The 26,285-nt window shown below is 49.0% G+C and overlaps 1 protein-coding gene across 1 annotated transcript; it reads left to right on the plus strand.

Annotated features, from left to right (window-relative positions):
- Positions 1-1,561: 1,561 nt before the first annotated feature.
- On the plus strand, positions 1,562-25,840 carry HACD3 (3-hydroxyacyl-CoA dehydratase 3). Its single transcript, XM_048482101.1, has 11 exons — positions 1,562-1,737; positions 3,455-3,497; positions 5,661-5,734; positions 9,077-9,241; positions 11,212-11,263; positions 13,580-13,690; positions 16,704-16,831; positions 20,313-20,425; positions 20,666-20,772; positions 21,651-21,782; positions 24,305-25,840. The coding sequence occupies exons 1-11, from the start codon at positions 1,657-1,659 to the stop codon at positions 24,379-24,381; spliced, it is 1,083 nt and encodes a 360-aa protein (XP_048338058.1). The 5' UTR covers positions 1,562-1,656; the 3' UTR covers positions 24,382-25,840.
- The last annotated feature ends 445 nt before the right edge of the window (positions 25,841-26,285 follow it).

Below are 26,285 nucleotides of genomic sequence, written 5' to 3' on the forward strand. Positions count from 1 at the left end.
ACTTCTTATAAAAGATGGGTATCTTCTCCAATCTGTCTAATATCCGGCATGGTAGGATACCTATTGCTGTATTATTTTGCTTTTAACTTGCTAAACAGATCTATTTTTATTGCAATTTTATATTAGATTGTATTTTTACATTGATGTGTAGGGGTATTTACTGTCATTTGCTCTGACTATTTCTTTAAAAAAAATCTGAAGTGATTTGAATCCCTCGAAGTCAACTGTCAAGCTATGTGGACTATTTCCTTGCTACTGAACTATACTTGAGACTGCAGCATGTGTCTGTGTAAATCCTGATCTATCTATGCCAGTGATGGTGAACCTTTTCGAGACCGAGTGCCCAAATTGCAACCCAAAACCCACTTATTGATCGCAAAGTGCCAACACAGCAATTTAACCTGAATACTGAGGTTTTCGTTTAGAAAAAACGGTTGGCTCCGAGGTGTGCGTTACTCAGGAGTAAGCTTGGTGGCAGTCGGTGGCTTTGCTTTGAAGCAACCGGCAACTCTTCCAACCGGTGAATCACGACCCTAGGAGGGTTTACTCAGAAGCAAGCCCCATTGCCAGCAACCGAGCTCACTCCCAGGTAAGGGATTGCACTTTAGTTCTTTGCATGAAAATCAGTGGGGTTTAGCAGCGTTTAACAGGGTTACGTACACTGCCTCCCCAAAACTAGGTCTTACGTTTAACGCTAATAATCGAGCCCAGCAGCCCAGGTAGCCTAGATTGGGGGGAGGGGGGGGGCTCTGTTTGTGTGTGTCCACAGAGAGGGCTCTGAGTGCCACCTCTTGCACCCGTGCCATAGGTTCTCCACCACTGATCTATGCCTATTAAAGGTTAATAAAGATAAAGATAAAGCAACCCAAAACCCACTTATTTATCGCAAAGTGCCACCACGGCAATTTAACCTGAATACAGAAGTTTTAGTTTAGAAAAACCATTGGCTCCGAGACGTGCGTTACTCGGGAGCAAGCTTGGTGGTAGTCGTTGGCTTTGCTTTGAAGCAACCGTGCAACTCTTCCAACAGGTGAATCTCGACCCGAGGAGGGTTTACTCAGAAGCAAGCCCCATTGCCAGCAACCGAGCTTACTCCCAGGAAAAGGTTTGTGCTTTAGTCCTTTGCATGAAAATCAGTGGGGCTTATCAGGGTTACCTACATGGCTTCCTCAAAACTAGGTCTTAGGTTTAATGCTAATAATTGAGCCCAGGCCAGCCTAGATGTGTGGGGGGGGGGGCACCCTGTTTGCGCATGCCCACAGAGAGGGCTCTGAGTGCCACCTCTGCCACAGGTTCGCCACCACTGAGGTAGGTTTTTCCGGATACCTTGTGGGCCTTTTGCAACGTTTGCAATAGGGGGCCGGAGTTGCTGATGACCAGACTCCGCTGGAAAGTGACCGGCAACTGCTGCCACTTCAGTGCAGCTGCACCTGGGCGCACCTGGAGGGGCCCAGCCAGGCACCTGCCCGCTTTGCAGCCTCCGGAAGCGCGCAGCCGCGCTCGGGCGCCTCTGGGGGCCGGAGGTGGGCCGGGCCGAGCCTCCGCGCCTGCGCGGCTTGCAACCTGCCTGCCTGCCTGCCCGCCTGCCCGGCCGCCTCCTGCTCCTCTTCCCCGGCCGCACATCCGCCTGGCCTCCGCTCCCCGCGGCGCGCCGAGATGCCCAGCCTGACCCCGCAGGTGCACTGGGCGCAGCGCCACCGCGAGCTCTACCTGCGCGTCGAGCTCAGCGACGTCCAGGTGAGCCGCCGCCGCCGCTGCCTGCCCGGGCCGAGCACCTGCCGGGCACTTCTGGGGATCCCTGCCTTGGGCATGCCCGGGAAAGGGGGGGGGGTAGGGGGGGGAAAGGCTTGCAGAAGGAAGAGAGGTGAATGGGAAGGGGGTGGGGTTTCCAAGCCTGATCGCCCCCCCCCTGCAGTGTGGGCCTCTTAATGGGAGAGCTGGGCGCAGGCTGGGTGTGGGGAGGCGGCCCTCCTTCCTGGGTTCAGGTCGACCCCGCCTCCCCCCCCCCCCCGTGCTCTCCAAAAGGCCTCCTGTATCCTTCCCCCCCCCCCCCCCCCGCCCAGGTGGCTCTTGCAGTGGGCAACCGGATCTTCCCATCCTTGTCTCTCATTTTTTGCAGGGGGGGGGGACCCTTGGCAAAGCACTTGGGAACCGGGGGGGGGGCATGCCAAGGTCCTGCCAGCAAAGCTCCCCGCGATACCTGCTCTCTCCCCCCCCCCCCCACCTGCCTGTATTCCAGCCACTGGGACTTCCCAGGGCTTATTTTTGACAGACAGGTGAGCCAAACTGGGCTTTTTGCATCTGATCGCCTAAAGCTCTCCAAGGTGGGCGTCAGTGCCCGTTCCTGACCCAGCCCACTGCAGGGTCGGTTGCCAGCTTCCAGGCGGGGGCTGGGGATTTTGCAGAATGGCAGCTGCCATCCGGGCTGCAGGGATCCGTTCCCTTGGAGAAATTGGCTTCTGGCCTGGAAGGTTAACTTTACGCCATTCTACCTGGCGGAGGCTCCTCCCCCAAATCTCCAGGAATTTCCCAGCCGAGGTTTGGCAACCCCATCCGCTGAGGCCACCTGCGGGAAACAGACCAGAGAGTTTGGATGTGTCTGAGATCTCTTTTTCCCCGGCCTTCTTTTGGCTTTTTAAATCCAAACAAACCAGCCAGAAGCACTGAAGGCCTCAGCTGTCCTAGTAAATGCAACTCTAGTTATTTATCTCGATAGAGTTCTACTCTGATTTTTCTTCATGAGAGGGGCCCCAAAGCAGCCTTACAACGTGGTCCTCTGCTCCTTTAGTTTCTCCTCACAACAGCCCTGTGAGGTGGATTAGGCTAAGACGGTGGTGGCGAACCTGTGGCACGGGTGCCAGAGGTGGCACTCAGAGCCCTCTCTGTGGGCACCTGTTGGTACTTACACATCTAGACTGGCCTGGGCTCAATTATTAGCATTAAACCTAAGACCTAGTTTTGAGGAAGCAGTGCAGGTAACCCTGTTAAGCCCCACTGATTTTCATGCAAAGAACTAAAGCACACACCTTTACCTGGGAGTAAGCTCGGTTGCTGGCAATGGGGCTTGCTTCTGAGTAAACCCTCCTAGGGTCGTGATTCACCTGTTGGAAGAGTTGCACGGTTGCTTCAAAGCAAAGCCACCGACTACCACCAAACTTACTCCCGAGTAACACACGCCTCGGAGCCAACTGTTTTTTCTAAACTAAAACTTCTGTATTCAGGTTAAATTGCCGTGTTGGCACTTTGCGATCAATAAGTGGGTTTTGGGTTGCAATTTGGGCACTCGGTCTCGAAAAGGTTTGCCATCAGTGGGCTAAGATTATGCAGTCGGGTCAAGGTCACACGGTGAACTTCCATAGCAGAACAGAGATTCGAACCAGCATCTCCCAGGAATGAGTTTTACGCCCTAGCCACTAAGCTGTGCTGACTCTCAGTTTTTCCTTTTTCTTGACAGGATCCTGACGTCACAATTACAGACAATGTGCTGCATTTCAAAGGTAGGTCATCTTTGCTCTGTTTTCCTGCTCTATTTTGGAGGGGGGCGGGGGAGGAAAGGGATTTAGGAAAGAGGACCCCCCAGGGGCTCTATACCTGGTCAAGGGCTTTTGCTGGTCCACGTAATCTTGTTCCAGAAGTTGTGCTAACGCTCCTGTGACTCGGGGATTGGGTGTGGATTTGTTTCTGGACTATGAGTTAATTCAGGTGTGGGCAATTATTTTTTCCATGGGGCCGCATAAGGAACGGAAAATATTGTGGAGGGAGACCAAAGGCAGAGGCGGCTTTTTTGAAAGCCCAGAAGCCGGCAGCCAAGGCAACCGGCTTCTGCGGAGACTCAAAACGCTCTAACTGACTGGGGGGGGTAGTCAGAGGTCATCGGCGGGCGGATGTGGCCAGCGAGACAGTATAATGCCCAGGTCTGGGTTAATTTGAAGTCCCATTATCCCACACGCATGTACTTTAATTCTGTAAAACAGGAACCTAACAGCCCAGGTTGTACAGACCTTCACAATGCTTTAGCTACATAAAAATATCATACCGATAGTAAATAACCAAAGGAACCACAAAAAACTTCGTTGTCTGTTTTGATTAACCTTTTTGGGAAACTGCTAGATATTTACATGAAGTTAGGGAAGGATCTGGAGCACAAGGCCTTCTTGTCTTTAGAAAGCAAAATGTTTCACAGGCATCCTGTTCTAGGGGGTTGTTTTTGTGCGCCCAAACCCCACATTTGAATATGCCACTGAAAGCTTTCCCATTTTCCTAATGGGTCCAACCTGCAGATAAACCGCCCCGATAGTGTTGTTTAATTTTTAGAAGAGGAAGTCCCATTCAGCTAGAGAGGGAAACGGATTCCTGGAATTTGTTGCAGAAGGCTTTCACAGCCAGAATCACTGGGGTGTCGTGGGGTTTCTGGGCTGTGTGGCCGTGTCGAAGTAGCATTTTCTCTTGACGTTTTGCCTGCATCTGTGGCTGGCATCTTTTACCCTAGAATTGTCATCAGAACCATGTAGGTTTCCATAGTGAGTTTACTATACATCTACAAAATGGCAGGATCAGTTCAGTGCTGGGCAAACTCTCCCTTAAAAAAACCTTTATTGCATTACATTTCAATGCACTTGTATCGTGTTGGAAGTGCGTGCGCGAGGGTTGCATCTGAGGCTCGCTTAGAAGGCAAATGTGGGAAATAAATAAATGTGTGGGGCTGGTATCTGATAGCAAAGCAGGGAATCCCGCAGAGGCCTGGCCATATATGATGAGGCCCGGCACATAGCCCCATGCTCAGTCCATTGACTTTAGTGGAATTTAAAAACTATAACTTTTCATGGCCTCCTTAAGTTTCCTGGACCGCTGCTGGATTTGACGCCATGCCAGTTTCTCACAGTTGCTGACTTGTTTGGATTTCTCTCGTTACTGCTTCAGTTGTGTCTCTGCCTAATGCCCTTTTTAAAAAAGACCTTTTGGCCAGTTACCCTGAGAATTCGTCTGAAGCCTTTTAAATTTACCGAGGCTAGGCAGGCGGAGAGAGAGGGGAAACTCCCTGCGCCCTGCAGCCGGTGCACGCACCCGCAGGCAGCCCTGCTCTGCCTGGGGCTAGCGATGCCCCACTTGCCCCGTTGGCGCTACGCCACTGGGCCTAGGCTATCTCTTTCACACAGTTCTCCTGTTATTTTTGAGCTTTGATATAAAAAGACCATCAGAATAAGGAAGTGGGACAATCCTTCCTCAGCAACCTGTGTGCATTCAGGTCGTTCCTCATTATTTGGGATTATTTTTTCAATGCATCTGGCAGTATTCCAACACCGCCTTCAGAAGAAGAAGGGAAGAGTTTGGATTTATATCCCCCTTTTCTCTCCTGCAGGAGACCCAAAGGGGCTGACAATCTCCTTGCCCTTCCCCCCTCACAACAAACACCCTGTGTTGTGGTAGGTGCCAGGAGCTGAGAGAGAGGTCCAAGAAGCTGTGACTAGCCCAAGGTCACCCAGCTGGCGTGTGTGGGAGTGTGCAGGCTAATCTGAATTCCCCAGATGCCTCCACAGCTCAGGCGGCAGAGCAGGGAATCAAACCCGGTTCCAGTGTTTAGACAAACTTTGTAAAAACGGATTCCTGTCCGTCCCCCCCCCCATGTTTGTAAAACCTTTATTGTTCTCCTGTTTTTCTAGCTCAAGGCCATGGCGCCAAAGGGGACAACGTATATGAATTTCAAATTGAGTTCCTTGAACCCGTGAAACCGCAGGTATGGATCTTGGCTTCTTGCCGTACCTCACGTACCAAAGTAATGTTCTTGTGGCAACGGAAGAATCCCCCGTTCCTGTCATGGATACACGTTTCCCATCTGTTTTGGAGAATCAAAAATGAAGTCTGTTTTTTTTTAACATTGTTGGGATTGTGTGGCGTCCTAATCACATCTACGAGTGTTATTGTAATGGCGCCAGAAGCCAACCCTCTGCAAAAGCGTCTGTGAGTGGAAGCCATTATTAGCACTGTGTGGAGCTTAGCGGCTGGCAGCTCTCCCATGTGTCTCTTGAGAAAAAGTCCTCATTCTGTTCTTGGCAACAGACTCCTGTGCTTAGCTAGCTGGAGCTGCCGTGTCGTGCTTCGAATGTTCACGGATTATCTATTGCAGTGGTGGCGAACCTATGGCACGGGTGCCAGAGGTGGCACTCAGAGCCCTCTCTGTGTGGGCACTGCATAAGTAGAGCCCCACACACACACACATCTAGAAGCTGGCCTGGGTTGCTGGAGCTCAATTATTAGCATTAAACCTAAGACCTAGTTTTGGGAAGCAGTGCTTAGAGAGTAACCCTGTTAAAAGCCCCACTGATTTTCATACCAAGAACTAAAGCACAAACCTTTTCCCTGGTGCAAAGTAATTTCGGTTCCCTGGCAATGGGGCTTGCTTCTGATGCTGCAAACTCCCTCCTAAGTGCGTGATTCACCTGATATTTGGAAGAGAGTTGCACAGTTGCTTCAAAGCAAAGCCACCGACTACCACCAAGCTTACTCCCGAGTAACGCACGTCTCAGAGCCAACCGTTAATAAATATAAATAAATAAATAAATAAATAAATAAATAAATAAATAAAAACGGTATTTATTAAGCACCATGGTGCAAAATACTGGCACCTGAAAACAGCTGTATAAAAGCATTCAAAAGGCGTCCCATTTCCACCTCCCTGGGAACTACGGATCGCCCGTGTGGTGTGGTGAAATTGCTGAGCTGGGATCTGAGAGGCCCAAGTTTGCTTCTTTTGTTTTTTTAAGGGTAATTTAAATTTTGGCTGAGAGAAACTCCCACCAGATTGCAGAACACATTTCACACCCTGACTAGAAATTCTGGTCAGTCAGGTACATCTGTGCATTAAATAATAAGCCCAAACGAAAGGCTGTGGTGTTATGCCAATGGAGCGAGCGCTTGCCTCTGACACGGAGGTAAAGGCCCGATTTGGTTGCCTCTTGGAATACTCCTCACTAGCTATAAAAAGCAACCACCTGAATCCTAGCTTAGGCCCCTTCCGCACACGCAAAATAACGCGTCTTCAAACCACTTTCACAACTGTTTGCAAGTGGGCTTTGCCATTCCACACAGCTTCAAAGAGCACTGAAAGCAGTTTGAAAGTGCATTATTCTGCATGTGCGGAAGGAGCCTTAGTAACTTCCCTTTTCACCAGCATCAGCCTAACCCCGTGATGGCGAACCTTTGGCACTCCAGATGTTATGGACCACCAATTCCCATCAGCCCCTGCCAGCATGGCCAATTGGCCAATGCTGGCGGGAAACTTGATAGAAATTAATCCTGTAACATCTGGATATAAGTCTCGTCCTATAATAACCCTTCAGAAACTCGGTTGCTTCCCTTGTGCCTGCAGGGCCAGATTAAACTCTTTAGGGGCTCTAAGTACTGAAAATATTATGATATCCCTATATACTGTTTATGTAATTCAAAATAAAAACAATAGTAAACCGTAAACTAAATATATTCTAATGAATAAATATCATTATGTATACATCGTTATGTTCATTATGACATTCGTTCATTGACCTTTAATGGCATAGATCAAAGATCAAGGGTATAAACATCAATTGTTCAGTTTATAGACATTTGGTAAAATAGAGACAAGAAATGTAGCCACATCTTCGGTTCGTCTGACATGACCGTCGTTTAAAAGCAGTTGAGTCTTATCTGAATCGGGGATAAATGCACATATGGGGCACATGTTGATATGGGGCTCAATAAATAATCTCTGCTTTTTGTGGTTGGGGCAGTGCAGTAGAATGTGTTCAGTGGTCTCAATGTTCATTATGTATATCATTATGTATGAAACAAAATACGTATTAATCCACTGCTTTCTTGCCTTGAAGATACATAGAATTTTGTCTTACACGAATCAAACATGCAAAATGATGTCTATCGTTGTATGCTTGTAACTTTATTTATACTTCAAAAAGTTTTCTCCTGCACTCTTTGCTTGCAAAGCCCTGGATTGTATCCTCAGAATTAATCTGATGCAACAAGTCTGCTTTGATACTTAGCAGAGATAAGGAGAACAAAATTCACTGAGGCCCTCTTTACTTGAGGCCTGAAGCACATGCCGAGTTTGCTCAATGAGTTTGCTCCAGGCTTGCTTGTAGGTGAGTTCAAACTCCTGCCTGCAGAGATTGGCAAATTCAGCGCTTCTCTCAAAGATTGAGCAATTCTGGTTTTGGCATGCAGTCTGTTACAACTGCCGAGATCAGATTCCAGTGGCAGAATCCATTCCCTTAGTTCAGTGATGGCGAACCTTTTCGAGACTGAGTGCCCAAACTCCAACCCAAAACCCATTTATTTATCGCAAAGTGCCAACACAGCAATTTAACCTGAATACTGAGGTTTTAGTATAGAAAAAATGGTTGGCTCCAAGGCGCGCGTTACTCAGAAGTAAGCTTGGTGGTAGTCAGTGGATTTGCTTTGAAGCAACTGTGCAATGCTTCGAACGGGTGAATCACAACCCTAGGAGGGTTTACTCAGAAGCAAGCCCCATTGCCAGCAACCGAGCTTACTCCCAGGTAAAGGATCATGCTTTAGTTCTTCCCATGAAAATCAGTAGGGTTTAATAGCGCTTAACAGGGTTACCTACACTGCTTCCCCAAAACTAGATCTTAGGTTTAATGCTAATAATCTCCCTGAAATAATTACAGTATTATCACATGACGAACTCTGTGCATGCGTGCCCACAGAGAGGGCTCTGAGTGCCACCTCTGGCACCCGTGCCATAGGTTCGCCACCACTGCCTTAGTTGAATCCATCCACTAAGACGCCCAAATCCCTTTCCTGGTCTGTGACTGACCGCACTGACCCCTGTAGCGTGTATGTGAAGTTTGGATATTTTGCCCCATGTGCATCACTTTACATTTTGCTGCATTGAACTGCATTTGCCCGTGCAGATGTAGCGGCAAAGCTGAAGTCCTCAGCCCAGAAGGATAATGTGTGTCTGCCCCCCAGAGGAGATGTTCCCCCTCAAGTTTTCCGTGCGCTCTTCTTGTCTTCAAAACCAGCTTCCCCCCACCCTCTCACGTCCCGCTGTGGTTCCATTTCCCAGCTTGTCTGCAGAGTCACCCAGAGGCAGCTGAACATCACTGTGAAGAAGCAGGAGAGCCACTGGTGGGAACGGCTGACCAAGCAGGAGAAGCGGCCGCTCTTCCTCACTCCTGACTTTGACCGTTGGCTGGATGAGTCAGACGCCGAGATGGAGCTGAAAGCGAAGGTAAAGGCCTGCAGGGGATCCAGACCGACAGCGGCCCTTTCCCCACTCACCGTTTGCTGCGCGCTAATCCCCCCGAGTAGCACGGGGTCCAGCTGCACTCCCCACTACAGGGGCGGCAACAACGCAGTTGCCCCAACTCTGCTGCTCTTGCGCCCCCTCAGCGCGGGTCATTCTGGCGCTGCTCAAAACAGCGCCTTTTGATGACCCTGCGCGGAGCGCGAGGCAGTGGGGAAGCCCGGGAACACGACCCTCACGCTAAAAAGGTCCTGGACCAGACAATACCGACGTCATTTTAAAAGTGGGGAAACGGCCAGCATTGGGGGGTTTTGGGATTGCTGCTTACCTATTTTGGGGAGCAGCAGTGGCGTAGTGGTTAAGAGCAGGTGTACTCTAATATGGGGGAAACGGGTTTGATTCCCCGCTCTGCCGTGGAGGCTTATTTAGGGAATTCAGATTATCCTGTGCACTCCCACACACACCAGCTGGGTGACCTTGGGCTAGTCACAGTTCTTTGGAGCTCTCTGAGCCCCACCTACCTCACAGGGTGTTTGTTGTGGAGGGGGAAGGGAAAGGAGTTTGTAAGCCCCTTTGAGTCTCCTATAGGAGAGAAAGGGGGGGATATAAATCCAACTATTCTTCTTCTTCTCTCTTAACCGGTAACCCAAGCTCCAACAATCGATATAGGAGGAAAGGTTTTCCAAGGTGTTTAGGAGGTGGCAGCTTTTTGGCTGACTCGCTGATTTGGAGTGAGGAACTGTTGGAAGAAATAAGGAGGGCTTTGTTGGTGTGTGTGTGTGTGTGGGAGCCTTGGAGGAAAAGAGCTACTGCTTGTCTCCCCCTATTGTGCATTTTGCCGTGGGCTTCTGCACTCAGCATCCAGTTCTCAGGCATAGAATCATAGAGTTGGAAGAGACCACAAAGGCCGGCTCCCTGCCATGCAGGAACACACAATCAAAGCACCCCTGACAGATGGCCATCCAACTCTATGGTTCTATGCCTGAGAGCTGGATGCTGAGTACAGAAGCCCATGGCAAAATGCATAATAGGGGGAGACAAGCAGTAGCTCTTTTCCTCCAAGAGCAGCAGTGGCGTAGGAGGTTAAGAGCTCGTGTACTCTAATCTGGAGGAACCGGGTTTGATTCCCAGCTCTGCCGCCTGAGCTGTGCAGGCTGATCTGGGGAATTCAGATTAGCCTGTACACTCCCACACATGCCAGCTAGGTGACCTTGGGCTAGTCACAGCTTCTCGGAGCTCTCTCAGCCCCACCTACCTCACAGGGTGTTTGTTGTGAGGGGGGAAGGGCAAGGAGATTGTCAGCCCCTTTGAGTCTCCTGCAGACACTAAGTCTAACCTTGGCAAATGGTCTAATCTCCATAGATTTGTTGGACTGTTGGACTGTGACCCGAGGAAGGTTCAAATCAGATCATTTGAACACCTACCATATTACAACAGTCATCACAGGATGATCCTAAGCTTTGCAACACCTTCCTCCCCAAACCAGCTGCTCAATTGGAAAGAGCACTTTGCCAATCGTTACGATCTGATATTCACGCGAGTCTTTAAGAATATTAAGTCTCCCAATCTAGTGGCTCCAGCTTGCAAAAACACGAGGGTTGGTGAGCCTGCCCCCATGAGGCACGCATCTCCTATGGGTCCCTCAGTGTTAGACACCCAACATACTGCCACACCAGTGAGAATCCAGAACTTTATTGATGAGTGGAAGAACTTGGAACTTGCGATGAGTCTTCTGCAGAAGAGAAAGGGGGGATATAAATCCAAACTCTTCTTCTTCTCTTCTTCTCTTGTTCAAAAACCTCCGAAGAAGGAGACTCCACCCCCTTCCGAGGCAGCAGATTCCGCTGTCGAACAGCACGAACGCACAAAGGCCTGATCAGAAAGTCCGTTGGCAGCAGCTACCCCAGAACTGCACTAACCCTTTTTTTTTTCCAAACTGTCTGTCTGATTTCCAGGAGGAAGAAAGAATTAACAAAATCAACATCGAGAACAGAATCCCCAAAGACCGTAAGCCTTTCAAATGTTTTCGGTGCAAGCCAAATGTCGGGTGCGGAATGGTTTAGGTGCAGGTCAGACGTTAGGTGCAAAGAGCGAGAGCGAGCTTCACCATATCTCACTCTGCGTCTAATATTCGGCCTAGGCCTACCGTCATACCTCCCTCGCCCCAATATCACTGGAATCCCTGACCCATTTAGGGCCTCCTCGTGGGTATCTTCAAAGGGGGGGATTCTTACCTGGAATTAAACCACATATGCTAGTATATTTACAACAATTTAAGCTTAGCTGATCAATAATTAAATAAAGGTATGGACTAAAATTTCTATAGATATAATACTTCGAGCTAATCCATACCTAACCACAACTAAGTTTAACTAATCTAGAACTAATTTACCTAACTAGCCAAAATATGACCTAACACCATACAACCCTATGATGTTATTTATATCAGCAGCCAGACTCCTCTCTGGAACAACAGCTAGGGACCAGATTACGCCGGTCCTATACCAACTACACTGGCTGCCGATCGAGTACCGGGTCATGTTTAAAGTTTTGGTATTGACCTTTAAAGCCATTCGCGGCCTTGGCCCTGCTTATCTAAGGGACCGTCTCTCCCTATATCGCCCTTCTAGGCCCCTCTGTTCATCGGAGGCGGACCTACTGGTGATCCCTGGCCCCAAGGCAATCCGGCTGGCCTCTACAAGGGCCAGGGCTTTTACGGCTCTGGCCCCTACCTGGTGGAACAGGCTTCCAGGTGAGACTTACAAAGTTTCCGCAGGGCCTGTAAAACAGACCTGTTCCACCAGGCGTTTGGCCAGCCGGGTTGATGTCAACTAGCCATAAAAACATCTGGCCTCCCGTGGGTTCACGCACAAACAGGGTGCCCCCCCCCCCCCACATCTAGGCTGGCCTGGGCTCAATTATTAGTATTAAACCTAAGACCTAGTTTTGAGGAAGCCGTGTAGGTAACCCTGTTAAGCCCCACTGGTTTTCATGCAAAGAACTAAAGCACAAACCTTTTCCTGGGAGTAAGCTCAGTTGATGGCAATGGGGCTTGCTTCTGAGTAAACCCTCCTAGGGTTGTGATTCACCCATTGGAAGAGTTGCACGGTTGCTTCAACGCAAAGCCACCGACTACCACCAAGCTTACTCCCGAGTAACGCACGTCTCGGAGCCAACAGTTTTTCTAAACAGTTTTTGCACAGTGGCAGATAGGAAGGTGCTCCAAAGGGTGATCACTACTGCACAGAGGATTATCGGCTGCCCTCTCCCCTCCTTGGAAGAACTCTATAATTCCCAAAGCCTAAAAAAAGCCCAAAATATTCTGAGAGACCCGTCTCATCCAGCACACTCTCTTTTTGAACTGTTACCATCCGGCAGACGATACAGGTCTATCAAAACTAGGACAGAGAGGCTTAGAGACAGCTTCTACTCTAGAGCTGTGGCTATGCTAAACTCCGCGGCTTCGTGTTGATGTGTTTGGGGCTGTGTAGGGATGGGTGGAGGAAGGGGAAAGTGAGGATGGGATATGAGTCTGAAATTGTGTGCATCGAGGAATGCTGCTGTAAATTTCGTTGTGCGTGCACAACGACAATAAAATGCTTATGCTAAACTAAAACCTCTGTATTCAGGTTAAATTGCCGTGTTGGCACTTTGCGATAAATAAGTGGGTTTTGGGTTGCAATTTGGGCACTCGGTCTCGAAAAGGTTCGCCATCAGTGTCCTTCCGGATTGCTGCGCTGTGGGCCTTGGACCATCCATGTTCTGAGACAAAGGAAAAGGAAGTCTTGAAATAGCCCCGGGGTTTGTTTTTCAGAGCTGGCCCCGTGTGGCTTTGGGCAACCTGGCTGGTGCTGTTTTGTCCTCTGCTTATCCTAACGCAGTGATTCCCAAAGTGGGCGCCACCGCCCCCTGGTGGGTGCTGCAGCGATCCAGGGGGGCGGTGATGGCCACAGGTGGATTTGGGGGGGCGATGAATAACTGTAAGGGGTGGTGGTGAAAGCATGAAAGAAAGAAGAGAAGATTTAGAAAAATTGATTTATGTATTCTGCTCATGACGCTTAATTTTTCTTTGAACAACGTAGTTCATAAATAGTTCATAAATAGTTTCATAATTTCAAAGTTCAATGTTTCTAATTTACACCTTTACTATATTTTACAAAAAAGGTAGAAACATTAATACATATATCTTTCTGTTTAATTGGTATTAAAATTAAAAAAAAAAAATTTCCAGGGGGCGCAAAGTAATGTTTTTTCTGGAAAGGGGGCGGTAGGCCAAATAAGTTTGGGAACCACTGTCCTAACGGGTTGTCTTCTGGGTTTTAGCGTTCCGGCACCTGAAGAGAGGGTTCTTGTTCATGTACAACCTCGTTCAGTTCCTGGGCTTCTCCTGGATCTTCGTGAACATGACGGTTCGGCTTTTCATGCTGGGGAAAGGCAAGTCCCACCCCCTTTCCCGCTTGCCCTCGCAATCTGCCAAGATGTGTAGCACTGATCCACGTCAGACACCGTCTCTGACAGCTGTGTTTGGATCCCTGGACCCCAGTTCACCAAAATTGTGGCTCCGCTGTGTCTCACTAGGGTGGTCTGATACAGAACATAAGAACATAAGAACAAGCCTGTTGGATCAGACCAGAGTCCATCTAGTCCAGCTCTCTGCTACTTGCAGTGGCCCACCAGGTGCCTTTGGGAGCTCACAGGCAGGATGTGAAAGCAATGGCCTTCTGCGGCTGTTGCTCCCGAGCACCTGGACTGTTAAGGCATTTGCAATCTCAGATCAAAGAGGATCAAGGAGGTACTTGCCCTGGGACAACATAGAGGAAGTGTTTATGTTTTTAAGAACATTAGAAAGAGCCTGCTGGATTGGACCAGAGTCCACCTAGTCCTACACTCTGCTACTCGCAGTGGCCCACCAGGTGCCTTTGGGAGCTCACATGAAGGATGTGAAAGCAATGGCCTGCTGCTGCTGCTGCTGCTCCCGAGCACCTGGTCTGCTAAGGCATTTGCAATCTCAGATCAAGGAGGATCAAGATTGGGAGCCAGAGATAAACTTCTCCTCCATAAATCTGTCCAAGCCCCTTTTAAAGCTATCCAGTTTAGTGGCCATCACCACCTCCTGTGGCAGCGTATCCCAAACACCAATCACGCGTTGCGTGAAGAAGTGTTTCCTTTTATTAGTCCTAATTCTTCCCCCCAGCATTTTCAATGAATGCCCCCTGGTTCTAGTATTGTGAGAAAGAGAGAACAGTTTCTCTCTGTCCACATTTTCTACCCCATGCATAATTTTATAGACTTCAATCATATCCCCCCTCAGACGTCTCCTCTCCAAACCGAATTGGCCATGCTTGCAGGGGCTGATGGGAATTATAGTTCATGAACATCTGGAGAGCCACAAGTTGCAGACCCCTGGGCTAGTCACAGCTCCTCTGAGCTCTCTCAGCCCCACCTACCTCACAGGGTGTTTGTTGTGAGCGGGAAGGAAAAGGAGTTTGTAAGCCCCTTTGAGTCTCCCACAGGAGGGGGATATAAATCCAACTCTTCTTCTTCAAAAGTTGACCAAATTATAACGTGTTCATTTCATAAACACTTTCAGTTTCTCCTGCAACAAATATTAACCCTTAAACTCTAAACTTTTAGCACTTGGAGATTAAACATCGAGATAAAATCAAATCTTTAGCATCATTATTAATGTCTTTAAAATTTCTCTTTTCTCTATTGGATCTTGTTTTAACAGCCCTTAACTTTCAAAACCACTGGTCATTAGTGTTTTCCTGTTTAGTCTAGATATTCCACCAAGGGTTTCCAGTTGTCCATGAATTGGCTTCTGGATCTTGTATTAGCAGCCCTTAACCTTCAAAACACTAGTCATCAATTTAAGTAGGGACTTGGAGTCTACTGCGCCCTCCCCCCTTTGCTGCCCCTCCTGAACCAATCACTTTTGTCACATTTCTCCATCACTTATGGACCCATTTTTCATGAATTTGTCCCTTCCCTTCCAAATGCCACCTCAGCAGCAGTGGCGTAGGAGGTTAAGAGCTCGTGTGTCTAATCTGGAGGAACCAGGTTTGATTCCCAGCTCTGCCGCCTGAGCTGTGGAGGCTGATCTGGGGAATTCAGATCAGCGTGTACACTCCCACACATGCCAGCTGGGTGACCTTGGGCTAGTCACAGCTTTTCGGAGCTCTCTCAGCCCCACCCACCTCACAGGGTGTTTGTTGTGAGGGGGGAAGGGCAAGGAGATTGTAAACCCCTTTGAGTCTCCTGCAGGAGAGAAAGGGGGGATATAAATCCAAACTCCTCCTCCTCCTCCCCTTCTTTTTCTTCTTTTTCTTCTTCTTCTTCTTCTTCCTTCTTCTTCTTCTTCTTCTTCCTTCTTCTTCCTCCTTCTTCTTCTTCTTCTTCTTCTTCTTCTTCTTCTTCTTCTTCTTCTTCTTCTTCTTCTTCTTCTTCTTCTTCTTCTTCTTCTTCTTCTTCTTCTTCTTCTTCTTCTTCTTCTTCTTCTTCTTCTTCTTCTTCTTCTTCTTCTTGTAGCAGTCAGTTCCAAAGGGCCAGTGTGATGTAGTAGTTCAGAGCAGGGGTGCACTCTAATCTGGAGAACCAGGTTTGAGTCCCCATTCTTCCATATGAGCAGCAGAGTCTTAGATGGTGATGTGGCTTTGTTTCCCCACTCCTACACCTTCTGGGTGACCTTGAGCTAGTCACAGTTTCTTCAGAACTCTCAGCCCCAGCTACTTCTGTTGTGGGGAGAGGAAAAGAAAGGAGTTTGCAGCCCCCTGGAGCCCCCTTGCAGGAGAGAAAGGCAGAGTATAAATCCAAAGACTGTACTATCTGAGACTTTTAAGGAAACAACAACTGAATGAAAAACTCCTGGTGTCCTTTTACCGCTGTGCTATAGAGAGTGTCTTAACCTACTGCATCTGTGTTTGGTTCTCCAGTTGCACAGTGGCAGATAGGAAGGCGCTCCAAAGGGTGATCACTACTGCATAGAGGATTATTGGCTGCCCTCTCCCCTCCTTGGAAGAACTCTATAATTCCCGAAGCCTAAAAAAAGCCCAAAATATTCCGAGAGACCCGTCTCATCCAGCACACTCTCTTTTTGAACTGTTACCATCCGGCAGACGATACAGGTCCATCAAAACTAGGACAAAGAGGCTTAGAGACAGCTTCTACTCTAGAGCTGTGGCTATGCTGAACTCCGCGGCTTCGTGTTGATGTATTTGGGGCTGTGAAGGGATGGGTGGAGGAAGGGGAAAGTGAGGATGGGGGATGAGTCTGAAATTGTGTGCACCGAGGAATGCTGCTGTAAATTTCGTTGTGCGTGCACAATGACAATAAAATGCTTATGCTTATGCAAACCCTCTTCTTCCACAAGTTAACTATGCAACAAAGGTTCTTTCTTGTGCCTGTTGTGCACTTTATGCTTCAACTGAACGGGCTCCATCTTTTGCAGATTCCTTCTTCGATACTTTCCATGCCACCTCGGACATGATGTACCTTTGCCAGACTTTGGCCGTGATGGAGATTGTGAACACCTTGATTGGTCTTGTGCGAGCTCCTCTGGTGCCCATCCTGTTGCAGGTAAACTTCCTCCAGAGAGAATTGTTGACATGATAGCCTTTATTGGCATTCCAAAATACAATAAATACAATAAAACAATAAAACAATTGTCCATAAAAGACAGATGTATACAGCAGCCATTCAGAGTCTTATCAATAGTTTAGTCCAAATGGACTCATCAAAAGATCCATTCCTATACACCTCTCCACAGACCTGACTGAAAACCCACCAACAGAGAGAATTTGTAAAGCTCGAAAGCCCTGGGTGGCCATTTGCTTTTAGCAGCGGCTCGGAACTGAGCAAATGGTTGAAGATTCAACACCAGCTGTGCCCACTTTGATTGGGACCCGGGCAGTGGTGGGATTCAAATAATTTAACAGCTGGTTGTTTACAAGCACCATTTTAACAACCGGTTCTGCCAAAGCAAACCGGCTGAATCCCACCACTGGACCCGGGCCAGTCTCTTGTCCCTTCTTTAGATTATTCACACACACTGAATAACAGATCTGAAGAACATAAGAACAAGCCAGCTGGATCAGACCAGAGTCCATCTAGTCCAGCTCTCTGCTACTCGCAGTGGCCCACCAGGTGCCATTGGGAGCTCACATGCAGGATGTGAAAGCAGTGGCCTTCTGCGGCTGCTGCTCCCGAGCACCTGGTCTGTTAAGGCATTTGCAATCTCAGATCAAAGAAGTTGTGCAGGCACAAGGAAGCTTATACCAAGATTAAAACTGTATTGGTCCGAAAGGTGCCCCTGAACTCAATTCCCCCCCCCCCCCCCCCCCACAGAATGATGTACTTCCGGTCCACTTTCAATGAACTCTGCAACTGGATTTCCTGGTATGAAACACAAAATCCCCTTGCACATGACCGCTAATAGTGGATTCACTGTCTCTTTAAATTTTTGTGGTGTTTCATTAATTCCTTGTTAATTCACTGAGAGTATTGTTGGTGATAAAGAGGCCGTTCGGAAAAAGAGCGACGAGGATAACAGGCAGTTGCCAGATCACGATAATACAGTGAAATGCTGATTTCACCAGACAGCTTGCAAGCATTTAGTGCAGGGCCTGTAGCCAGCAGTGGGATTCAAATAATTTCACAACCGGTTCCGGTGGTGGGATTCAAATAATTTAACAACTGGTTGTTTACAACAACAATGTTGGTTACATCAACTATTTGCTACTGGTATACAGTGCCTACCTCTGCCAGTAACCTGTGGGTTCATGGTCATCCAAAGTCAAATAACCTGTGGGTGACTCATAGAGAGAGGTCGTAGTTTTGTTATTGATTGCCAGATGGTGTGACAATTGAAGGCTGTGGCAACCTATTGGAGTCAGATCAATTGTTCGCCCATTTCCTTGTCCCCTATCCCTTGTTTTGTGTTTGGCGCCCCCCCAACAAACTCTGTGTTTTATAGTGGAGTGTTGATACTGTATGTTGTTGTGAGGCCTGGGTTCTGTTGGTGGGTCTTCAGTCTGGTCTGTGGAGAGGTGTATGGGAATGCCACTTTTGATGAGTTCATTTGGACTACACCATTGATAAGACTGAATGTTTGTTATATTTATCTGTCTTTTATGGACAATTGTTTTATTGTAATTTGGTATGCCAATGAAGGCTTGATTAAGAACATAAGAACATAAGAACAAGCCAGCTGGATCAGACCAGAGTCCATCTAGTCCAGCTCTCTGCTACTCGCAGTGGCCCACCAGGTGCCTTTGGGAGCTCACATGCAGGATGTGAAAGCAAGGGCCTTCTGCAGCTGTTGCTCCCGAGCACCTGGTCTGTTAAGGCATTTGCAATCTCAGATCAAAGAGGATCAAGATTGGTAGCCAGAGATCGACTTCTCCTCCATAAATCTGTCCAAGCCCTTTTTAAAGCTATCGGGGTTAGTGGCCATGCACCACCTTCTGTTGGCAGCATATTCCAAACACCAATCTATACGTTGCGTGAAGAAGTGTTTCCTTTTATGAGTCTAATTCCTTCCCCAGCATTTTCAATGAATGCCCCCTGGTTCTAGTATTGTGAGAAAGAGAGAACAGTTTCTCTCTGTCCACATTTTCTACCCCATGCATAATTTTATAGACTTCAATCATATCCCCCCTCAGCCGTCTCCTCTCCAAACTAAAGAAAAAGTCCCAAAGCGGCTGCAGCCTCTCCCTCATTAGGGAAGGTGCTCCCAGTCCCTCAATCATCCCTTGTTACCCTTCTCTGCACTTTTTCTATCTCCCTCAATATCCTTTTTTTGAGATGCAGCGACCAAGAACTGGACACAATTACTAGAAGTGCGAGTCGCACCACGGCTTTATCTAAGGGCATGCAACAATCTTTGCAGTTTTATTCTCAATTCCTTTCCTAATTATCCCACAGCATAGAGGTTTGCCTTTTTTCACAGCTGCCATGCATTGAGTTGACATTCCCATGGAACTATCAACTAAGACAGCCCAAATCCTTTCCTGGTCTGCTTGACTGATAGCACTGACCACAATGTGAAGTTTGGATTTTTTGCCCCTATGTGCATCACTTTGCATTTTGCTACATTGAACTGCACATTTGCCATTTCTTAGCCCACTCACCTAATTTATCAAGGTCCGCTTGGAGCTCTTCGCAATCCTTTGCCGTTCTCACCACCCTACATAATTTGGTATCATCTGCAAACTTGGCCACCACGCTGCCCACCCCTACTTCCAGGTCATTTATGAATAGGTTAAAGAGCACTGGTCCCAAAACGGATCCTTGGGGGACACCACTCCCGACATCTCTCCATTGTGAGAACTTCCCATTTACACCCACTCTTTGCTTCCTGTTTCTCAACCAGTTTTTAATCCATAGGAGGACTTCCCCTCTTATTCCTTCATTGCTGAGTTTTCTCAATAGTCTCTGGTGAGGAACTTTGTCAAAAGCCTTTTGGAAATCCAAGTAGACAATGTCCACTGGTTCCCCCTTATCCACATGCCTGTTTACACCCTCAAAGAACTAAAGAACACAGATTATTATTAACTGGTTGTTTACAAGCTCCATTTTAACAACCGGCTCTGCCGAAGTGGTGCAAACCAGCTGAATCCCACCACTGCCGGTAGCATATTCCACTTTTGCTTCCCGGTTAATCCAGCACTCGCAGGGATGTACTTCAGTACGAGGGGGACTCTTTTATTATTATTATTATTATTATTATTATTATTATTATTATTATTATTATTATTATTATTATTATTATTATTATTATTATTATTAATAATTAATTAATTAGTTAGTTAGTTAGTTAGTTAATTAATTAATTAATTAATTAATTAATTAATTAATTAATTAATTAGTATACCGCCTGATCCCCGAAGGGCTCCGGGCGGTGAACAACATTCCAAACACCAATCACTCTACCTGTGAACTGTCAAATGTGCGGCCTGGCTTTCTCTGCCTTCAGAAGCTACGAGTGGCCGCTTGGGTAAGTCCCCCTCCGCCCAGCGTGGCCATCGCTGCAAGTTCCTTTCAATCTCTCCCTCTGCAGGTCTTCGGGAGGAATTTCATCCTCTTCGTCGTCCTCGGAGGGGTGGAGGAAATGCAGAGCAAAGCGGTCGTCTTCTTCGTGTTCTACAGCTGGAGCTTGGTGGAAATATTCAGGTACGGGGAGGGCCGCTTTTCGGTGCTGCCGTTCGCAGGTAGAGCTGCCCCCCCCCCCCGGAACACCTGCGAACCTCCCCTTTTTACTTACCTGTAATGGGAACCAAAGCCCTTTCCAGTGAAAGGATCTGAAAACAGATCACTTCCTGAGACCCTGGAGAGCAGCTGCTAGCCTGAGCAGACAACACTGACTTTGGTGGACTGATTCCATATAAGGCAGTTTCACGTGTCCCTCTCCAGGTACCCTTTCTATATGCTTTCCTGCATCGACATTCAGTGGAAGGCCCTGACGTGGATCCGCTACAGCATCTGGATACCCCTGTACCCTCTGGGGATCCTGGCAGAAGGTACACTCGAAAGAGGGGGGGGGCACTGGCTCTTGGAGCAGCAGTGGCGTGGGAGGTTAAGAGCTCGTGTATCTAATCTGGAGGAACCGGGTTTGATTCCCAGCTCTGCCGCCTGAGCTGTGGAGACTTATCTGGGGAATTCAGATTAGCCTGTGCACTCCCACACACGCCAGCTGGGTGACCTGGGGCTAGTCACAGCTTCTCGGAGCTCTCTCAGCCCCACCCACCTCACAGGGTGTTTGTTGTGAGGGGGGAAGGGCAAGGAGATTGTAAGCCCCTTTGAGTCTCCTGCAGGAGAGAAAGGGGGGATATAAATCCAAACTTTTCTTCTTCTTCTTGGGTTAACTTGGCCTTCTGCTGCAGGCTGGAAAGTCAAGGCAGCTTTCCAAAAACCCAAATTCTGGTCGGGGGCCTTTCCATCCCATACAGCCCTGGGTTTGGGTCACCACGTCCACCTGTGAGGGTGCTGGGTTCAGTTGCATCAGCTTGGGGCTGGGGAGGAGACAACCGGCAGCTGGAGGTGTAGCTCCAAGGGGGTGACGGGCGGGGGGGGAGTGTGCGATGCTCCAGGCGTGCGCCCCTGTGGAGGCGGGGGGGTGTTGTGGGGTGGGACGTGTGTTCTAGGGCAGTGGTGGCGAACCTTTGGCACTTTAGATGTTATGGACTACAATTCCCATCAGCCCCTGCCAGCATGGCCAATTGGCTGATGGGAATTGTAGTCCATAACATCTGGAGTGCCAAAGGTTCGCCACCACGGTTCTAGGGGCATGGCAGGGGCGGAGGACGCAACAGTGCACCGGGCGTGTCCCCCCCTTGCTACGCCTCTGCTGGCAGGTCTTCCCCACCAGCAGCCTGACTGGGTCCCCGTCTGCTTCCAGCCGTGACTGTGATTCAAGCCATCCCCGTCTTCAGCAGAACGGGAAGGTTCAGCTTCTCGCTGCCTTCTCCGCTGAGCGTCACCGTCCCGTTCTCAGTGGTCCTGCAGCTGTATTTGGTGGCCTTGTTTCTAGGTGAGTTTCAGATCGTCCCTTCTTAAAACTTCTTTTCCAAAGGAGCAGTGGAATCGGGGGCCAACATCCAGCTTGTGCAATTGCAAGCCCCGTTTGTGCAATTGCAAGCCCCGTTTGTGCAATTGCAAGCCCTGTTTGTGCAATTGCAGGCCCTGTTTGTGCAATTGCAGGCCCCGTTTGTCCAATTGCAGGCCCCGTTTGTGCAATTGCAGGCCCCGTTTGTGCAATTGCAAGCCCCGCTTGGTCAATTGCAAGCCCCGCTTGGGCAGGTGCCAGAGCCCTGTTTATTACAATTACCAGGCCCTGGCTGGTGCTGTTACCCGGGCCCCACGTTTAATCCAATTTACGGGCTGGGCACACGCAGTTACGGGCCCACGTTTGTGCAATTTACCAGGCCCGGCTTGGTCCGGTTTGGAAGCCCTTTAGACAGTTGCAAAACCCTGTGATGTGCAGGCCTGTTACCCCTGATTGTGCTATTACCCAGGCCCGTTTGTGGGATTGCAAACCCTGTTTCGGTAAAATCTGGCCCCGTTTGTGCAGTTGCAAGCCCTGTGCTAGATGTCTGAGGCTGGCCTGAAATCATCTGATCTCAGCAGCTCAGCAGGGTCATCTCTGGTCAGTATTTGGGTGGGGGGCCAGCAACAAAGTCAAGGGAAAAATTGGAACTAATAAAAGGAAACGTTTCTTCATGCAACGCGTGATCGGTGTTTGGAATATGCTGCCACAGGAGGTGGGGATGGCCACTAACCTGGATAGCTTTAAAAAGGGCTTGGACAGATTTATGGAGGAGAAGTCGATCTATGGCTACCAATCGCCAGTCCTCCCTTGATCTCCAGATTACAGAAGTACCCTTAGAAGCAATAACAGTGGGCATTAGGAGGTTAAGAGCTCGTGTATCTAATCTGGAGGAACCGGGTTTGATTCCCTGCTCTGCTGCCTGAGCTGTGGAGGCTTATCTGGGGAATTCAGATTAGCCTGTACACTCCCACACACGCTAGCTGGGTCACCTCGGGCTAGTCACAGCTTCTCGGAGCTCTCTCAGCCCCACCTACCTCACAGGGTGTTTGTTGTGAGGGGGGAAGGGCAAGGAGATTGTAAGCCCCTTTGAGTCTCCTACAGGAGAGAAAGGGGGGATATAAATCCAAACTCTTCTTCTTCTTCTTCATCAGCCCCTGCCAGGGGCTGTCAGGGGCTGATGGGAATTGTAGTCCATGAACATCTGGAATGCCATAGGTTGGCCACCCTGGCCTAACCTATCTCACAGGGTTTTGAGCAAAAGAAAAAGGAAGAACAGAGGAGAAAAGAACAGCGTAGGCTACTTTGGGCCACTGCATTGGGGGGAAAGGCAGGATGTACATGAAGTAAAAAGAAATTATCTTATTTTCTCTTCTCGCATGCAAGGCGGATGAGAATGCAGCAAGTTAGGACGCAAATGATCACGAACCTGTCAATTAAAAAGACACACGTGATAAAAAAACAAAGCCAAAACCTGCACAGAGCTCTCCCTCCTTCAGCACATCCCCTCTGACATTAAAATTTATTCCATTTCTATGGCACAGTGGACATGCCAACTCAAGTATGCCAGACCCGACTCCAATACTCTAACCATTCCGCCAGACTGCCTCAGCAGCACCTGAAGCTGTCCTCTGCACTAAGCTGGGGTTGGCTGCCAGCCATCTGGGAGGGCGTCGTGTGAGACCGCCAGTGTTGCGCAAGAGCAGCAGGCTCTAATGTGGAGAAGTGGGTTCAATTCCCCACCCCTCCTGTAAAGCCTGCTGGGAGATCTTGGGGCCAGTCAGTTCTCCGAGAACTCTCTCCGCCTGCATGGAGAAAGGCAATGGAGAGGCACTTTGGAACGTCTCTTGCCTTGAGAACCCTATGGCAGCGATGGCGAACCTTTTCAAGACCGAGTGCCCAAACTGCAACCCCAAACCCCCTTTTTTATCGCAAAGTGCCAACGCGGCAATTTAACCTGAATACTGAGGCTTCAGTTTAGAAAAAATGGTTGGATCGGAGGCGTGCGTTACTTGGGAATAAGCTTGGTGGTAGTTGTTGGCTTTGCTTTGAAGCAGCCGTGCAACTCTTTGAACGGGTGAATCACCACCCTAGGAGGGTTTACTCAGAAGCAAGCCCCATTGCCAGCAACCAAGCTTACTCCCAGATAAAGGATCGCGCTTTAGTTCTTTGAATGAAAATCAGTGGGGTTTAACAGCGCTTAACAGGGTTACCTATACTGCTTCCCTAAAACTAGGTCTTAGGTTTAATGCTAATAATCGATCCCAGCGGCCCAGGCAAGCCTAGATGTGTGTGGGGGGTAAGCGATCCCCCCTACATGATAAACTCTGTTTGCGTGTACCCACAGAGAGGTCTCTGAGTGCCACCTCTGGCACCCGTGCCACAGGTTCGCCATCACTGCCCTATGGGGTCACCATAATCTGGCTGTGATTTCATGGCTGTTCTCATCACTGAGGAACACAGCTGGCGTGCGCGTGCGTCGACTCACATTTTCCCCTTCTTTCCAGGGCCGTTTGTCAACTTCCGTCATCTCTACAAGCAGCGGAAACGGCACCTGGGCCCAAAGAAGAGGAAAACACACTAGGCCTCAGGGTGGGAGGGATCCCTTTTCCTGAAGGGAGGGCCCAGCTCCTCCACCTTCCGTGTTTTACTTGCCCAGTTCACCTGAATGCTACTTGCGTCCAGCTCTGGTTCCCTTTCCCCTCCAGGTAGCATCTTTCCCTCAGGGGCTCGGTTTGACTTCTGTCTGATCAAGTTAAAGCGCACAGTACTGTAACAATTAAACCCATATCCTGCATCCGTGCAAAAAAATAAATAAAAGGCACTCGGTGGGAGGAGAGGCGATGAACGGACGCAAGTGCTTTTCCACTGAATTTTTGCTGACTTGTTAAGCCCTGATAGGAGTCACAGTGGGAAGAACAGGTAGCTGGTGGGAATGCCCGCCCTCCTTCCAACCGGAGCAGGAAACAGTCCCCCCCTCCCCAGTTACTTTCTACTAGGTTCCTTTAACTGGATGAAAATCTCATTGATTAAAGGAGACGGTTCTGTGAGAAGACACCCCACACCAGCCATCCCGGAGTAGTGAGCATGGGGCAGGCTCCGGGGTGCCTCGGACGTTCCCCTTTCCAGGTGCACCACAAACAACTGCCGACTTGCTTTCAGCGTTTTTACTAAGAAAGCTTTCCTCATTCGAGAGCAAACCTGGAACTCTTGTTTTATGAAGAGTGCAGCAGGCTAAAGCAGACGAGACTCAGGACGTTCCCCTAATCTTGGAGGAAGTACACAGGCATTGGCAAATCCACACACCCTCCAAACCCCACCAGTGGTAAAAAGGTGGGGGAAGCCGGGTTTTTAAAGTACCTGGCTTTGATGAGCTTTCAAGCGCTAATGGGCACAAACCCCCCTCCCCCACCCTCGAAACACAGCTCTGAATCAGGGCTGGAGGACCGGATAAGCAAGATCCTCACTTGACCTTTTCTTTGCCCTGTTTGTTACTTGGAAGTAAGCCCCATTCGACTCAGTGGCGCTTACTCCCGGGAATATGTCCTTCAGACCACATCCTTTGCGTGTTAAGGGTTCGACTTTGGTCGGTTTTTCTTCTAACGCAGGGGTCTGCAACCTGCGGCTCTCCAGAGGTTTGTGCTGGCAGGGGCTGATGGGATTTGTAGTCCATGAACATCTGGAGAGCTGCAGGTTGCAGACCCCTGTTCTAGTGCAAGAGGGAAGAGGAGCTTTCGGTCCTGCACGCCTGCCCCCCAGGACAATTTTGGGACCAACGTGGAGGAAAAGGCTTGCAGGTTGGGGCTTAGTGACAGGGGTGGGTGGGCGGGGCTTATCTGAGATTGCTGCCCCTTGCGCCAGCAGAAGGACTTCGGTTTCATGCTGCAGTTCCACAAGATGCGGGAGGCGGTGTTTGAACCACCAGGTCAGCCTGCTCAACTCTGAGTCCACGGTCTGGGCACTTAAGCGTCCGTCCCGTCTGCATTGATTAGTTTTTTTTCCAAAGGTGAGCAAATGTATTTCTAATAAAGATTTTAAGAACACTCTCTTGGCCTTTGTACGTCTTTTGGCAGTCGTGATGCTGTGGCTAAGAACGGCCGCCTCTGATCTGGAGCACTGGGTCCGACTCCCCCCTCCTCCACATGAAGCCCGCTGGGTGACCTTGGAGCGGTCACAGTTCTCTCCGCACTCTCTCAGACCACAAAGAGGCGGGCAAAGGCAAACCACCTCCCAAACATCTCTTGCCTTGACAACCCTACAGCAGTGATAGCGAACCTTTTCAAGACCGAGTGCCCAAATTGCAACCCAAAACCAACTGATTTATTGCAAAGTGTCAACACGGCAATTTAACCTGAATACTGAGGTTTTAATATAGAAAAAATGGTTGGCTCCGAGGCATGCGTTACTCGGGAGTAAGCTTGGTGGTAGTCGGTGGCTTTGCTTTGAAGCAACTGTGCAAGTCTTCCAACGGGTAGATCACGACCCTAG

The sequence above is a fragment of the Sphaerodactylus townsendi genome, linkage group LG17 (assembly GCF_021028975.2).
Source record: "Sphaerodactylus townsendi isolate TG3544 linkage group LG17, MPM_Stown_v2.3, whole genome shotgun sequence".
NCBI lineage: Eukaryota > Metazoa > Chordata > Lepidosauria > Squamata > Sphaerodactylidae > Sphaerodactylus > Sphaerodactylus townsendi.

What these genes read in the sequence shown, in the direction of transcription:
- HACD3 (XM_048482101.1), top strand. Translation starts at nt 1,657, where the DNA reads ATGCCCAGCCTGACCCCGCAGGTGCACTGGGCGCAGCGCCACCGCGAG. An exon ending in GAACAGAATCCCCAAAGACC is followed by an intron (nt 11,264 to 13,579) that starts GTAAGCCTTTCA and finishes TCTGGGTTTTAG; the next exon opens with CGTTCCGGCACCTGAAGAGA. An exon ending in TGGTGCCCATCCTGTTGCAG is followed by an intron (nt 16,832 to 20,312) that starts GTAAACTTCCTC and finishes CTCCCTCTGCAG; the next exon opens with GTCTTCGGGAGGAATTTCAT.